This window comes from Topomyia yanbarensis, chromosome 2 (genome assembly GCF_030247195.1).
Source record: "Topomyia yanbarensis strain Yona2022 chromosome 2, ASM3024719v1, whole genome shotgun sequence".
Taxonomy (NCBI): domain Eukaryota; kingdom Metazoa; phylum Arthropoda; class Insecta; order Diptera; family Culicidae; genus Topomyia; species Topomyia yanbarensis.
The window spans coordinates 464466330-464482876 of NC_080671.1; the positions used below are offsets into that span (position 1 = coordinate 464466330).

The 16547-nt window shown below is 36.0% G+C and overlaps 2 protein-coding genes across 3 annotated transcripts; one reads left to right on the forward strand and one right to left on the reverse strand.

Annotated features, from left to right (window-relative positions):
• Positions 1-280: 280 nt before the first annotated feature.
• Positions 281-4542, reverse strand: LOC131686095 (sodium channel protein Nach-like). Of its 2 annotated transcripts, XM_058970243.1 has the most exons (10): positions 4355-4542; positions 3681-4146; positions 3513-3626; positions 3379-3459; positions 2731-3272; positions 2540-2653; positions 2400-2459; positions 2254-2338; positions 2093-2193; positions 281-1951 (listed from the first exon to the last, which is right to left on the reverse strand). In XM_058970243.1, exons 2-10 carry the CDS (start codon positions 3734-3736, stop codon positions 1845-1847), a joined length of 1260 nt encoding a protein of 419 aa, XP_058826226.1. In that variant the 5' UTR covers positions 3737-4146; positions 4355-4542; the 3' UTR covers positions 281-1844. The 2 variants fall into 2 exon arrangements, 1 of the variants encoding a protein (XP_058826226.1); XR_009304924.1 differs by lacking the exon at positions 4355-4542 and having other exon boundaries at positions 1916-1951; positions 2527-2653; positions 3681-4326.
• Positions 4543-10888: 6346 nt separating this feature from the next.
• On the forward strand, positions 10889-16479 carry LOC131686100 (pyrokinin-1 receptor-like). Its single transcript, XM_058970250.1, has 7 exons — positions 10889-11408; positions 12420-12558; positions 12785-12896; positions 12953-13159; positions 13389-13695; positions 14481-14692; positions 14772-16479. The coding sequence occupies exons 1-7, from the start codon at positions 11138-11140 to the stop codon at positions 14901-14903; spliced, it is 1380 nt and encodes a 459-aa protein (XP_058826233.1). The 5' UTR covers positions 10889-11137; the 3' UTR covers positions 14904-16479.
• Positions 16480-16547: the final 68 nt, after the last annotated feature.

Sequence of the window (16547 nt, forward strand, 5' to 3'; positions counted from 1 at the left end):
ATAGCCGGTGTTATATCCTACTGAATCTAAAGCTCGGCATGTGATGGATGCTATCAAACTGAAACAAAATCAACCTAATGTTTACTGTCGATACTAAAGCAGCCACGCAAACTATCTTCGTCTTGCTTCTCGGCACTATCATAGTACATTTTTTCACTACATGTGCACTTTATAATGCGCAATATGTGTCGATGTGAAAGCGTAAATTGTAGTGAGGAACACATGAATTTTTGATTTCAGTACACCTCAAGTTTAATCACTTCTGGTCAGTAGTAATCGATTAGTCGACTAAATAATAGCAGTAAATGGATTGGGCATGAGTTTGTATTTTCGTTGCATACATAATAATTTTAGTTTACACAGAATGAAAATCAACCAAGTTAGGGTTCTTGTAGGTTGGTCTACCGTAGTTTGAGACACACCATGAATGTTATGATTGAAATACAAAATTGGGGAAAAAGTCTTGATAGTGTAGTGTTTTCCACGATTTAAGCAAACTCATTATTTTGAGACAGAATAATTCAATGTATATACGATTCGCGGCACGCGAGACGCGAGAGACATTCCTATAAGGATCAATCAATGTACAATTAGTCAAGACTGTTCGTCTTTTTCCACCACTACAAATATTTTTTAAATGTCTGCACTTATTCACTCATTTATCAATTTTCCACGAAGATGTCATTTAAGAGTTACACTATCGAAATAAAAGAAAAAATCCGCCAAAAAATTGATTTGTTCCTTAATAAACCTTAAAATCAGAGATTTTAAAATTACATTCGCACGAAGATTCACTAATGCATATCAATGTTTGTTTAAATTGTACGCGTTAAACTGTATACAAGGCCTACTGAGTATTTCATAATTCAACGATATCCATAATGAGAGGGTACACACATAATGCAATTGAATGTTTAGTGTTATATACCTACAATTACCATGTGTCCGTCTTACCCCACCTATCCGTCTCACCCACAGTTCCCCTAGTAATCCCATTGCTAGTAGCACTGACAATTGACATCCAAGCATGTTTGAAATGGGTGTAAGAAATATAACCGGCGATATGGTTGATCAACAGTCTTTCAGCAATCAGTACACAGACCTTGTATGCAAACCTAATTAACCCTCTTAAGACCGATGTTTCCCATTTCAAAGAGTTGATTGTGACATTCCACTTAAATGCTCAAAAAGTTTTGTTTAAATAAATTTTTTTGAACATAAATGGTTACAGAAAATATGGTATGAACCTCTTAAAACCACGCACTAAAAATATTAATATTACAGTTAACGCACATAACATGGCATCCAAATTTGTTGTCTAATAACAGAATTTCATGTATTATATCTCGAGCTGATGCTTTTGTTTAGAGATGTGCTAAGATTGAAACCAAAAATTGCAATCGTACCCAAAACAACGGTTCCAATCGGGCAATTGGCGTGTTCAAGAAGCTACGCATGGAGACTATTGAAATTGAAATTGACACATTTGATTGCGCTTAGATCAGTTTATATGCATGGATTATATTAATTTTGAAGAGATTAATTTTGAAGAGATTGAAAATTGCAAAACCATTGATTGACTGTTCATTCAATTAAAAGTCACTCGAAGTTTACACAAAACTTCTGGTTGTAAAACTAGCAGATAAAAAAATTGCGGTTGCTTGGGTACCAACTAGGTACAATATAAGTATGCATTCAAATAAATATAAACTAGATATATCTTTATTATTCGACCAACCAGCAGTTATTCAGTACGACTAAAGTACCGCATTATAGATATAATTCCATTTATTCATATATTACATACTAATATGCTCGTTTTAAGTTATGAATTACACTTTACATCATTGAAATCTAATTATTTCACAGTAACGGATTATGCAAGTTACGACGTAAATAATGGACAGTAAAGAAGCACCAAAGAAGAGTCCCACCAAGCCGCCTAACGATACTGTAAAGAAACATTAATTTTGCTAATTTTCCATACACCGAATATTCGAGATGTTTTTAATAGTATAGAAATAGTACATGGAATTATATATCATATTTTGTTTTGTTAAAACTCAAGAAAATTAACAAATGAAGTACTTACTAAATATGTCGATATTTGTTTTGGCAACGTTCCTTACAAATTTAATTTCTGGCAGATTGAGCATTCTAATACTGACTTGATCTTGTTGACTTCCTACCTCACTGTAAAGTAATGAATCGTAATACTGGTCAACTTTTTGTCTTTCAACGTTCGATATTTACCTCTCGGAACTGTGAATTACGAGATACTCCGGCTCCAGGCAAGATGAAGAACATTGACATTGTTTCCGTTGTTTTGCGATTTTCACTATACAAGTACAGGCATAATATATTAAAATAAATAATCTTTAAATAGTTTTTATCTTAACCTGAATTTTCTGTTAAACAAGTCAATCCATGATAACTGCAAATGTTGATAGGGAGTTGATCTATAGTTTGATAATTGAAAAAGATGCATTCAGGAACATATAATTGCATAAATTTAATTTGTATTACTTGTGCAGCTTACCATGCTTCAAAACTGGCATCAAATGATGAGTACAATTGCAGAATTTTATTTGTGCTGCCATGAAACATTCTACACCACACGATGAATAGCTATAACTATCGTATAGCTGTGTAGCTATAATTAAACCATTATGATATAAAATTACAATTAGGAGTCACCGAACTGCCTGCTGTTTGCGTCATATCACTTACACTCATTCAAGATTTCCCATGGAAATCTACAATCCCGACGACTGATTGGTATATCTTGCACATTGGCGTTATTTTCCATTCCGATAATCTTAAATATAATTTCTTTATTAGTTCCCCAGAGCACTGTCTCCTTTAGCGTTCCATCGGTGTAGGCGAATGGAACCGCATGCTCGTCATGTAAGTATATTTGTAAGTCCTCTTTCACCTTAAATCGTAAAACACCAGGTCCCGTTTTGCGGTTATTAACTAGTTTTTCCTTGTTTGCCTGGCGACTATTCTGAGAATTGATACTGTAACATTCGCCAAACTCTGTTTGTAATGGAAGGAAAAGCTGGCAGCAATCAAACGGATCGTTCTGCCAGAAGCAGTCAGAAATCAACTCAGAGCATCCGAATCTGTATTTTTCAACAATGGAAGAAAAGTGCGTTGGGCATCTCAAACGACCTTCTGTGCAATCCTCGCACGAAAAACAAGTTCCTCCGTAAAACGCGATATCACTCATGACGTTATCGAGCTTATAGTTCCGATCGGAACCAATTTCCCTGTGTCAAATAATAATATACACACATACTAGTAAACCTCTTCTAATTATCTATACATCAGTAAAAATGATATTGGAATTAAAACAGCAAAGGCTAACTGACTCACTGTTCAAGTATATCTGCCATAGTCTCATCGTTTAAAACCTGACAAAGGCTAACAGCCGGAAACGTCGTGTTCCAATGCAAACTAAAAAAAATATGAACGTTATTTTTGCTGTACTCGCTTTAAGTTCAACGTACTAAGAAGTATCAATGGAAAAAGTAAGTGGGTTGTTGAGATACGATAGAAGCAGAATGTACGACGAACTTATTGTCATATAAAGCAATCCTCCGTTAATGATAATCCAGTAAAATCTGAAATAATTCTATCTTAATTTGACTCATCGCACTGTTGTGGAAATCAATTACCGTTTTAGTCGTCTAAGCCAAATATTAGGAGTGGGCATACTAGCAACTCGACCCATACGTACCACGCGAATAAAGGAAACTGCCAATGTGACATTAATGCATGGCAGTCAAAACCAGATTCCGATGGCGAGTCAGCTTATAATTATATAACGAACAATGCAACTAAAATGGTATATTACATTGATCGACATTCATAGCTTTTATATATGCTTCGAATGGTGAAATGGAATCATAATTACTGTTTCCGTTAATGTGCTTTTAGGGACAATTAAGCTCGCTCGAATTTCAGAAACTTCCAAACTCAAGCCAATGATAAAATGTGATAAACATTAACTTTTAAACTTTTCTTCATGTTATTAGCCTGTGCTACTGACTAATATTCTTCAAACCTATGTAAATAAAAATAATTCCCTTATAATCGTTGTATATCTCTCCATGAAGAAAACGTAGGTTAAACCCATTTGTGCTGTAATGAACAGTAACTACATCAATAAGTTGGGTTCAATATTTCAAATTCATCTCTTCAGTGCAAGGCAGCCAACTGGACCACAAGGACTATATGGTGGTCCTGTCGACCGCCATAAACTGAAGAGATTAATTTGAAACGCTTTCCACTTTAAATGTTACAATAAATAGTAACAGCTTTCACAACGTTCAATTTTTAATAAAATTACCTATAGGTACACATAGCACAAGGTTTACGTTGATTAGTCGACATAGCGAAATATTTGCAATTATCGATGGTTCCAGTACTGAGGTCACCCGTAATTAAGAGATAATTAGCTACTAATATCGTACAATATTGTACAAGGTAATTGCAAACGTTTTCGGTCATAGAAAACTAGGACCCACTGCGACAATGTTTGCACAGTGACTGTTGAAAATATTCCAGCTTTCAGCGGGATACCAGATTGTTAACAGTCATGCGCTGTTTGTGTTTAAACTCGATTCAAAATTGATACTTCGCATTCTAGATGCAGAATTTTTATCAGTTGCACTATTTTATTTATTAGTTTATCTGAAACCGTCGAAGATGTCAGTCACTAGAGAGGAACCTGCGACAATTAACTAAATAACTTAATGAAAATTAAAAATATTTTTTTCTTTCGTGGACATTCTACAAATGCTAGTGGTTTCTAACGTTCTTAACACGACTAAGTCAGTTGATTTCATCATAACAGTTTTTGCAACCGACCGAGACGGTTGTGCCTCCAGGTGGAAGGATTTGTTCTCGAGAGAGTGACGGAGTGCGAGACGCTGTATGCGTTATTGTGGGAGAGAGAGAGACCAGTTTGTTAAGTCTGAGTCGACAGTTGATACGTCGGAGGCGTGGTCAACGGCATCCTCGACAAGTGGTGTTTTGACAGCAAACCGCGGGTAGACGAATTTGCCTACCGCGGTGGCAGTGATCGACAGTGATCGTGCCTGTACCCACAGAAAAAAATATAGTGTATTGGTGTCGTCGGGCAATTCTAATCGACGAGAGGGAAGCGTCACAGGTAGACCCATTTGCTCTATTTGTCTACCGCAGAAGTGGTACGACGAATAAGGAAAACAAGTGGCACTGAAAAGTGCCGCATCGACAGTGGGATTTTCGCAGCAAGCCACAGGTAGCCACATTTGTCTACCGAGGTGGTGGAAACGGAGAGAGCGCGCTTGTGGTGGTGATACCGACGAGCAGCTTAATCGGAGAGAGTTTTGAAGTGTTGCAGGTAGGACTATTTCTCTACTGAAGAAGCAACGCGACGAAGAAGAACAGCAGGTGTCACATTGTCAAACAACGGGCACCGAGTTTACAACGTAACACATGAGGTGTGTTCTACAGGTATAACAGGTATATTTTTCATTCCTTTTTGTGTTAGTTTTTCTTGCTAGGTAAAATGGATGAAGAGATGGGAGAACGAGTAACAGACCCTCCCCCTAAGCCTTATGCTGAAAATGTAAATCCGACTAGAATTAAAATTTACCCAGAGTCGTCAACGGGACCATGGATTGTATTTATTAGGCGTAAAGTAAAGGCGCTAAATATTATTCAAATTTCTAAAGATTTGACTTCGCGATTCTCGGATGTAAAAGAGATCGTCAAAGTCAATAAAGATAAAATACGCATTGTCGTTGGTAGTTTCAAACAAGCCAATGCAATTGCTTCTTGCGAGCTTTTTACGCGTGAGTATAGAGCGTATATTCCTTCAAAGGAAATTGAAATTGATGGGGTCATCACAGAATCGAGTTTGACTGTTGATGACTTAGTTAAGCATGGGGTTGGTCGTTTCAAAGACACCATACTTAAAGACGTAAAAATACTTGAATGCAAGCAATTGCATTCAGTATCACACGAAGGAGATAAAAAAGTTTATCGACTGTCTGACTCATTTCGAGTGACTTTCGCTGGGTCTGCGCTGCCCAACTATGTCATTATCGATAAGATTCGTCTCCCTGTTCGCCTTTTTATCCCTCGTGTAATGAATTGCCTTAATTGCAAACAGCTTGGCCACACAGCCACTTACTGTTCCAATAAGGCACGGTGTGGCAAATGTGGGGGTTCTCATCAAGAGGATACATGTAATGAAAATTCAGAAAAATGTTTAATGTGCGGAGAAAACTCACATGAGGTCCCTGCATGCCCCATTTATAAATTGCGTGAGGATAAAATTAAACGATCCTTGAAGGAGAGGTCTAAGCGCTCCTATGCAGAAATGTTGAAAAATGCTACCCCTAAACCCATCTTCTTAGAAAACACTTACACATCTCTATTTTCGGAACAGTCTGACTCTGACGGAGCGTGCGAAGGTACATCATTTGTTTTACCCGGAAATTCCAGAAAAAGAAAACAGTCTTCTTTTCCCAAGCTGCCAAGCAAGGGCCTTAAAATTTCTCCACCAATAGATAAACTGCGCCCAAAACCGAAAAATTCCGATTCAAAACCGAAATCAATTCCGCCCGGTTTTGGGAACGTACAATCCAAACAGAACACCATTACTGGTAATAATAAAATTTCGACTTCCTCTGAGCCTCAGCCAGGGGTAGGATTATTGAAATTTTCTGAAATTGTTGATTGGATTTTTAAAGCATTCAATATTTCTGAACCACTAAAGAGTATACTTTCAGCTTTCCTCCCAACAATTAGAACATTTTTAGAGCAGCTGATTGCTCAATGGCCCATCCTTGCAGCGATTGTATCTTTCAATGGGTAATTCACCTCCTCCAATGAAAGATTCCATCACTGTTTTACAGTGGAATTGCAGAAGTATCATACCTAAAATTGATTCCTTAAAAATTTTACTGCATAATTTAAAATGCGATGCTTTTGCTCTATGTGAAACATGGGTTACCTCAAACATTAATTTCAACTTAAATGATTTCAACATTATTCGCCTAGACCGAGACACCCCGTATGGAGGAGTGCTTCTAGGAATTAAAAAGTGCTATTCTTTCTATAGAATTAACATCCCCTTGTTTGCGGGCATTGAGGCTGTAGCTGTCCAAACGAACATTAAAGGCAAAGACATGTCTATCGCTTCTATATATATACCTCCCAAAATTCAAATTGGACAACGTCAAATTTTTGAGGTAGTGGAATCCATGGCTGCTCCGCGTCTGATACTGGGAGACTTCAACTCGCACGGAGTATTGTGGGGTTCCCTCTACAATGATAATCGATCCTCTTTGATTTACAATGTTTGTGACGAATTTAATATGACAGTTTTAAATACTGGCGAAACAACACGCATCCCCAGACCTCCTGCACGTCCAAGTGCATTAGATCTATCTCTGTGCTCGACATCACTTCGGTTAGACTGCACGTGGAAGGTTGTACCTGATCCTCACGGTAGCGATCATTTGCCAATCGTTGTTTCAATTAACAGTGAATTAGGCCTTACGAATTCAATCAATGTTCCTTATGACTTAACACGAAATATTGATTGGAAAACATACGAAACATTAATTTCCACTTCTCTTGCTTCGACAGAAGAGCTACCCCCTACCGAAGAATATGAATTCCTAGCGGGTTTAATTATTGAAGCAGCAGAACAAGCCCAAACGAAATGCAATCCTGGAATGACAATAAATAGACGGCCCCCTAATCCTTGGTGGGACAAAGAGTGCTCTGATGCATATGAAGCTAAACAAGTTGCCTACAAAGAAATTATGAAACAGAAAGGGGGTATACGTGAGAACTTTGAAAATTATTTCATTTTGCAAAACAAATTTGACAGTATACGTCGTGCCAAAAAATCTAGTTATTGGAGACACTTCGTTAATGGCTTGTCAAGAGAAACATCAATGAGTACTCTTTGGAACACAGCCAGAAGAAAGAGGAATCGAAACGTGACTAATGAAAGCGAAGATTTTTCGAATCGTTGGATATTTAATTTTGCCAAGAAAATTTGTCCCGATTCTGCTCCTGCGCAGAAAATCACTCGCGATGCTCCCACAAGTAACGATTTCATAGATTCGCCTTTGACAATGATGGAATTCTCAATTGCACTCCTCTCATGCAACAATAATGCTCCGGGACTAGACAGAATTAAATTCAACTTGGTGAAGAATCTGCCTGACCTAGCAAAAAGACGCTTGTTGAATTTATTCAATAAGCTTCTTGAGCAGAACATTGTCCCGCACGACTGGAGACAAGTGAGAGTTATCGCTATTCCAAAACCGGGAAAACCAGCCTCCGATCATAACTCGTATCGACCGATTGCAATGTTATCCTGCATCAGGAAATTGTTGGAAAAAATTATCCTACGACGTCTCGACAATTGGGTTGAGGCGAACGGCTTGCTATCAGATACCCAGTTTGGTTTTCAGAGGGGAAAGGGAACGAATGATTGTCTGGCGCTACTTTCGTCAGAAATCCAACTAGCTTATGCAAAAAAAGAACAAATGGCGTCTGTGTTCTTAGACATAAAAGGAGCATTCGACTCTGTTTCCATTGATGTTCTCTCAGAGAAACTACATCAATGTGGTCTTTCACCAATATTAAATAATTATTTATACAACTTATTGTCAGAAAAGCACATGCATTTTTCATATGGCGATTTGGCAACATTCAGAATAAGTTACATGGGCCTCCCACAAGGTTCTTGTTTAAGCCCCCTTCTCTACAATTTTTACGTGAATGATATTGATAATTGTATTGTCAGCCCATGCACTCTAAGACAACTTGCAGATGATGGCGTGGTTTCTGTTACAGGACCAAAAGCCTTAAATTTACAACAACCACTGCAAGATAGTTTGGATAATTTATCAAGTTGGGCTTTGAAGTTAGGCATCGATTTCTCTACGGAGAAAACAGAGTTGGTTGTTTTTTCAAGGAAGCGTGATCCAGCTCAGCTTCAGCTTCAGTTGGTTGGTAGAACGATAGCCCAAGTCCTGATTTTTAAATACCTTGGAATTTGGTTCGATTCTAAAGGCACATGGGGAGGCCACATTAGGTATCTAATAACGAAATGCCAACAAAGGATAAATTTTCTGCGAACAATAACTGGATCATGGTGGGGTTCTCATCCAAGTGACATGATAAGATTGTATCAAACAACAATACTTTCAGTAATGGAATATGGGTGCATCTGTTTCCGTTCAGCTGCGAACACTCACATTATTAAACTGGAACGGATACAGTATCGCTGTTTACGAATTGCCTTAGGTTGCATGCAGTCGACCCATACGATGAGTCTTGAAGTACTAGCGGGAGTTCTTCCTTTAAAAGACCGATTCTGGGATCTTTCTTCTCGTTTACTTATTCGATGTGAGGTTATGAACCCACTGGTAATTGAAAATTTTGAAAGACTTGTCGAGCTTCAACCCCAAACCAGATTCATGACAGTGTATTTCAATCACATGTCACAAGAAATAACGCCTGCTAGGTATGTTCCCACATACGTCAATATACTAGATATTCCTGAATCCACTTTATTCTTCGACACGTCCATGCAAGCAGAGATTCGTGGAATTCCGGATCATCTACGCTCGCGGGAGATCCCTAAAATATTCACAAGTAAATATCAACACATAGACTGCCTTAAAACGTTTTACACTGATGGGTCACGAATCAGTGAGGCCACTGGTTTCGGTATTTTCAACAATAATTTTTCAATTTCTCTCAAACTTGCAGAACCCGCCTCTGTTTATATAGCGGAACTAGCAGCAGTTCACTATAGTTTGCAAATAATTAATACTTTACCCCCGAACCATTACTTTATCCTCACTGATAGTCTCAGCACAATTGCAGCTCTACGCTCAAAGAGGATTGATAATCACGATCCATTCTTTTTGGGGAAGATACGAGAATCTCTGAGTAACCTGACAAGAAAATGTTATAAATTTACCCTAGTGTGGCTCCCCGCCCATTGCTCTATTGCGGGCAATGAGAAAGCTGATAATTTAGCCAAGATTGGTGCACTAGATGGTGAAATATATGAAAGACCCATCGCTTACAATGAATTTTATAGCGCTTCTCGACAGAGGACACTTGCTAGTTGGCAAACATCTTGGGACAATGGAGATATGGGACGATGGCTACACTCAATTACCCCTAAAGTATCAACGAAGGCATGGTTCAAAGGATTGGATGTAAGTCGGGACTTCATCCGTGTGATGTCTAGGCTCATGTCCAATCATTATACTTTAGATGCGCATCTCCGTCGTATTGGGCTCGCTGAGGGTAATCATTGTGCTTGTGGAGAAGGTTACCATGACATTGAGCATGTTGTTTGGTCCTGCACTGAATATCGTGAAGCCAGATCACAATTAGTAGATTCTTTACAAGTCCGAGGAAGACCAATCCATGTTCCTGTTAGAGACATCCTGGCGTATCGCGATCCTCTATACATGGAACTTATCTATCATTTTCTAAAAACAGCGTCTGTCAAAATTTAATTAAATTCATCTCCTCATACTCTCATCCAAGGCTAATCATTCACCAATTAAAGGAACCTAGAATATTTAGTTTTTAAATTTAGACAATAACAGAAAAAAAAGTAAATAAATACACCCGAAAATACTAGATCAGTATGAAATACAACAATGTAAGGAAAAAAGCAAACAATAAAGTGATTTCAGTGTTAGTTTTAGACAAAGTTCTAGTATAGTTAAAATTAGTCTTAAGGATTTTTGTAACGTGCTATGTAAAAAAAGAAACTGGCGTAAAAAGCTATTGCAAATGCCGTGTCAAATAAACGTATGAAAAAAAAAAAAAAAAAAAGTCAGTTGATTTATAATACATATAAGTAATAGAACAATTCAAGAGCAGAACTATGTGGCATAGAGCTTAAGAGTATTTTAATAGTCATTATGACTTGTGCAAAACTGAAAATATGGAAAAACGCGTGCAATATGACTTATTTTAACATAAGAAAAAGTGATGAAGGAAAAGCTTTAGTATAAACGATTTACTTCCGAATCAAGTTTTCTAAATATACTCTCACTGCGTTCTAACTCCCTTCATTGAAGTGAACATGTTCAACGAATATCTTGAAAATCTGAGTGAATCTAGTAATCAAAATAGAAGCGCCAACGGAAATCATAATGTTTCAAACAACTATGAAATACGCGATTCCCTGTGGATTGTAATACCAATAAGCATCATATATTCAACTATCTTTGTGGTTGGGGTACTTGGCAATGTGATAACTTGCATCGTAATATCAAGAAATAAAACTATGCACAGTACAACTAATTACTATTTATTTAGTTTAGCAATTTCAGATCTTCTATTGTTACTATCAGGTTAGTATTCTATACAGGGTTGCCGCATTCATAGATTTTTCTATAATGTCACAGATTCGTATAAAGATATTTGATAACAGATGCTTTTTCACAAATGGCAGCTTATTGGCATTTTTATGAAAATAATCCAGATATCCACAGATTTTTTGGAAATTTTTACCTAGATCTTCACAGTTTTTTTTATATTTTAGGCACATCTGTGCCGAAAATTTTTTTTTGACTGAAACACAAATTTCAATGGAGTATCAGTTTATGTTATAAAAAACCTACCTAATAGCTTTGCTCAATCTAAATCTAAGCTCTTTCTATGATATGAATAACCATAACTTGATTTTGATCACTAGAAACTAAGAAGAATTGGACAAGCTTTAAGCCAAACTCCCGTAAAACGAGAATATTCAATGCAATAACCAGCATGACAATGTAATATGTAAAACATTTCACAGAATTTTGATTTAATATTTTTTGAAGTCTTTATTTTTTTTAAACTATAGGGTGTCTTCCGTGAGGTCGGGATTTTCCCATGCCCCCTCTTTGAACAAAGCTTTGGTTGAGATGCAAACAAATTAATACACGTCTTCGCTAATTGTTGAATTTAGCGTATCGTCAAAAATCCCGAGATCATATCTCGGGATTTTTGACGAAAACGTACCATTAAACTTCAAAATAAATTAATTATGAAGAGGAAAGTAAACAAAAACGAATCTTTATAGAACTGAGCTGAATTTTTTTACGTTTAAAAATTGCATGTGATTTGTTATTGTAAGTTCATAAGAAGTTCAACCAAAAAATCTTCCTAACGAATACGCAAAATTAATTTCGTTGGAATTCGGAAGATGTGGTTCCAAGACAGTACTGCCTTACAGGTTTAAAAATCCACAAAACGAAGGAATACACTTGAAAAACCTCGACTTGAGTTACAAAGAAATATTACTTATTTGAATGACGTCAAATGTTTTTCAACTCTCATAAAACAAACAATGTCTCCAGAGATAACGTGTTTTTTCGCAGGAGTGCCACAAGAAATTTACTTTATTTGGTATCGCTACCCATATCCCTTCAACAACAATACTTGCATGCTTCAAGGTTTTGCAGCGGAAACTTCAGCAAATGCAACTGTTCTGACCATCACAGCATTTACGGTAGAGAGGCACGTTACACAAAATTGATTTTATATTTTCCTGTTTTAAATTATTCTTTCTAAGCTATAAAATTATTAAATTATTTAATTACACACTTACAGCATGCTTATTAGATAAGGAAAAGATTCTATCATAAAATTTTTGAAACCGATTGATTTCTCATATTCCTATTATATAAAAACATGGCATATTTTTTATGATTAAATAGTTTATTTTAATCTTACTCTATTACAGATACGTTGCAATTTGCAGACCCTTCAAATCGCGCACAATGTCAAAATTATCTCGAGCTATACGATATATTCTCGCTATTTGGATCATATCGATGTGCTTGGCAGTTCCACAGGTTAGTGAATGCAGTTGAAGGGTGCATGAGCATCGCAACAAATCTAACCATTCCAGACATTGGCATTGCAAATTGACGAAGAATTCAGCACCTGTACCGTTCGGTGGGATCAGCAACTGCACGTGTTCACTATATCGACGGTGATTGTGTTTGTGATCCCGATGTGTGTGCTAACCATTCTATATATTCTGATCGGATTACAACTTCGCCGCTCGAAAGTTTTGCAACGTAGAATAATTCATAGCAGTAGTGTACGTTTTAAGGTATGTAATTGAGTGTCTAAGACTGCCAAATAATACGAAGCCTTATATAGGACAATAGGGTTAGACTGCTATCTCAGAATGGATAAAACACATGTTTTGGCAATATCAATCGTCATATGTAGTACCTATGAATCACGATTGATTTTGCTTTGTTCGTATTTTGTTCTTTTTTAAATTGAGGTAAGTAATTGTTGTTTTCAATTATCTGCTCATTTTGTTATCAACACAGCACAGCATTTACAAGAAATGCTCTCACAGGACTTCTACGATCGTTGACTATCAAAAAAAATCACTGCAACACATTAGCGAAAATACGCGCAATTCCGTCATAATGCAACAACATTTGAAGGCTAAGCTATCCATCAATATCAATACCAGAAACAGCAACTTTGGATCTATGAGTTATAATAATATAGTGCATAAACGCAGTCTAATGCACTCTATACTGAAACAAACTAACTCGCTATCGTCTGATGATGGTCGAATTAATTATTCCAACCGAGCGCATAACAGCCGGCACGTCATAAAAATGTTGGGTGAGTTCAAATATTTTTTTCAGCGAAATTAATTTTCTACTATATTCAGTTGCTTTGTCTAATTCGAAAAAATACCTACTGAATGCTTAATAAGTCTATCACAATAAAGATCTTTAATATGGAAATTTCTAGCATTTCTTCAAATATCTTTATTTGTGGGTGCACTTATATCGTTTATAAAACATCTTTTTCTAACTTGAAAAGAGTAATTTGTAAACCTCCTTTTTTAATATTTAAATAAAAAAAAATAATTCAATTTTACAAACAGTGCGTATTAGCTAGCATGTTCCTTTTTCAACTGAGAAATATAATTATTTCACCCACATCACATGATCTAGTACATTTGCAATACACTGTCTTATAGCAATATCAAGTGACATTTTCAAACTAAAGTAAGTCTGATGAGTCAAACATTATATCTCGGTGAGGCTCTTGAGTTTTAGATATATACCGCTAAAAAATCAAAAGTTTTGCTCCATTCCCTATCCAAATATAAAAAAGACTGAAATATTAATGAATTCACAACAAGAAATATGAATAACCCGCATTCTTTCTCTATTCATTGGGTCTATTTAGCTGATACGTTACAATTTATTCCCCAAAAAATAGCTCAATTCCAGTCTTGGAAGACCCTCTTCATGGATTTTCCACCTATATTTGAGAATTAAGTTCCCAAAAGAATTTTTAATTTTTCGTGTCATAACAAACAGAGTGATTGCTGGTTATGTACCATATTGCAAACTGTAAGTAGTTATTTTAAAATGCGTTACATCTTCTATTTCCAGTTGCTGTTGTAATTGCTTTTTTCCTCTGTTGGGCACCATTTCACGCCCAGCGATTATTTGCTGTGTATGGCAACGATCAAAATCACAACGAAGCAATTCGAAAGGCTTACGAAATTTTAACTTACATATCCGGTATTCTATATTTTGTATCCACATGTATAAATCCCGTGTTGTACAATGTAATGAGCCATAAATTTCGAAATGCTTTTAAGGTAAGCAAGTAACTTTTGCACATCTAATTGAACTTTTAAGTTTCACAAAGAAAATGTTACTTTTTGTTCCATTATTTAGATGCATGAACATGATGATCCAAATATCGAAGCATTCGGACTACTATATCTATTATATCTACTTATCCGGAAACGTTTATGTTGCTGGAAATATTTACAAATTGTTTCAGTTACCATTCTGGCCTTTTATTAATACAATCGCATTTTTTAGGAATGTATCCAAACGCTCAAATTCCGATAGTTCGTTCCCAAAGAATACTTGTTGTGGATCCCATGAATCGTTGCAGTAACCAGACGCAATGTTAACCAAGCTTAAATAGTATAATTGAGGCTCAAGAAATAAGTGAATTAAGATCTAAAATCTACAACCTTCCACATTACATAAGGAATAGGAATATCCCAAATCTATCTTAATATCTTTATTCATCTCATTATCAGTTGATTCCATTTCACACAAGGAAAAAAGCATAACTAACTCACGTCAAATTTCACCACGTTAATGAAAGTAACCACAACAATCCCGTACAAACGATAATTCGGAGAAATCATCCCACGAGTCGTAACTATTCTGTAATTGTATACTATACATCATACATTCAACTCAAATATTAGTGTAAAGAATCGCCACATACAAAAAAATATCACTTCTCCGAATCGGATACGTACACGAATGATAGTTATTGGAAAGCTACCCGTTGAATCTTGTGAAGCTCAACGACTATACAGGACTTTCACATGAAAGCTGCGTCGGTTTAGGTGATAAGCTTTACAGGAAAGTAAATACATATTTTGAAAGCTATTTAAAAAAGTACATCAACAAGGAAAAAGCTCTGTAACTATCCAATATCCACCCAAAAGCTTTATGCACAAACGCTACGTTTATGTCTAGGGTTTCCATCTAGGAGGTAAGAGTGTCGGTTGAACAATGAACATTCTGACAGAGAGCAATTTTGGCAAGGATCGTTAACAAGTCAGTCTTCCTTTAGTCACATTTATTTTAAATGAAACTGCAATCATATTTTATAACTTTTTCAAGACTATGTTTTTTTCAAGATGTAAAAAATATTTTTATTCAAATCGTCTATAATCGAAATTTTAAAAAGAATTAAAATATGAATGATTTGATACCAATGACAGAATGCCTTAAGACTATCTTCAATATAAAATTTACATGTGCATCGCACATTTACATCTACAAAATTGAAGACAATTCATCAAGCACTTTAATAAAGTTCGAAGATGTACCCAAAAGTCTGCCCTTTTATGCGATGTATTTTGTACGATCTACCTAAGTGAAAAAGATAGAAAATAAAGATTTAAGACACCGCCAACTTGCTCCGGGCTTCCCTACAAAAACAAAAGAATGATTAATTAATTAACGAGCCTGCGTGGAACTGCTCTTTATCAAACAATACAATGCATAACCGACAGTTGGTCATATATACTTGTAGAACAGAACTACAAAGTGTCAAATCTAGTATGTACATCGTTTGTCCCGTAACGCGTTGCTGAGTATTACCCGAACTTGATACACAACTGGTGATCAATATTCTGTTCAAACTAGGAAATGGTACGTTTTGATGAATAGTATATAGTAACGAGTATGTGTAATGTTACGTGAAAAAATATCTTGACAACATCTGTAGGCACACTTGAATCAATAAACTCCATTAAGATACTGTTCCCTTATTTTGAAGCACATCTTAAAAGTATATGTATTTCACAAATAAATGAAGCGTATTAGAATGAACCATGTTTGAGGTACATATGCATATATTTTTCAACTTATCACAAATATACATATTAAAAAATAATAATAAAAGAATAAACCTATGCA

What these genes read in the sequence shown, in the direction of transcription:
- LOC131686095 (XM_058970243.1), bottom strand. Translation starts at nt 3,736, where the DNA reads ATGGGTCGAGTTGCTAGTATGCCCACTCCTAATATTTGGCTTAGACGA. An exon ending in ATGGGAAATCTTGAATGAGT is followed by an intron (nt 2,654 to 2,730) that starts GTAAGTGATATG and finishes GTTTAATTATAG; the next exon opens with CTACACAGCTATACGATAGT. An exon ending in TTGTTTAACAGAAAATTCAG is followed by an intron (nt 2,339 to 2,399) that starts GTTAAGATAAAA and finishes GTACTTGTATAG; the next exon opens with TGAAAATCGCAAAACAACGG.
- LOC131686100 (XM_058970250.1), top strand. Translation starts at nt 11,138, where the DNA reads ATGTTCAACGAATATCTTGAAAATCTGAGTGAATCTAGTAATCAAAAT. An exon ending in GCAGTAGTGTACGTTTTAAG is followed by an intron (nt 13,160 to 13,388) that starts GTATGTAATTGA and finishes TTATCAACACAG; the next exon opens with CACAGCATTTACAAGAAATG. An exon ending in GCACGTCATAAAAATGTTGG is followed by an intron (nt 13,696 to 14,480) that starts GTGAGTTCAAAT and finishes TTCTATTTCCAG; the next exon opens with TTGCTGTTGTAATTGCTTTT.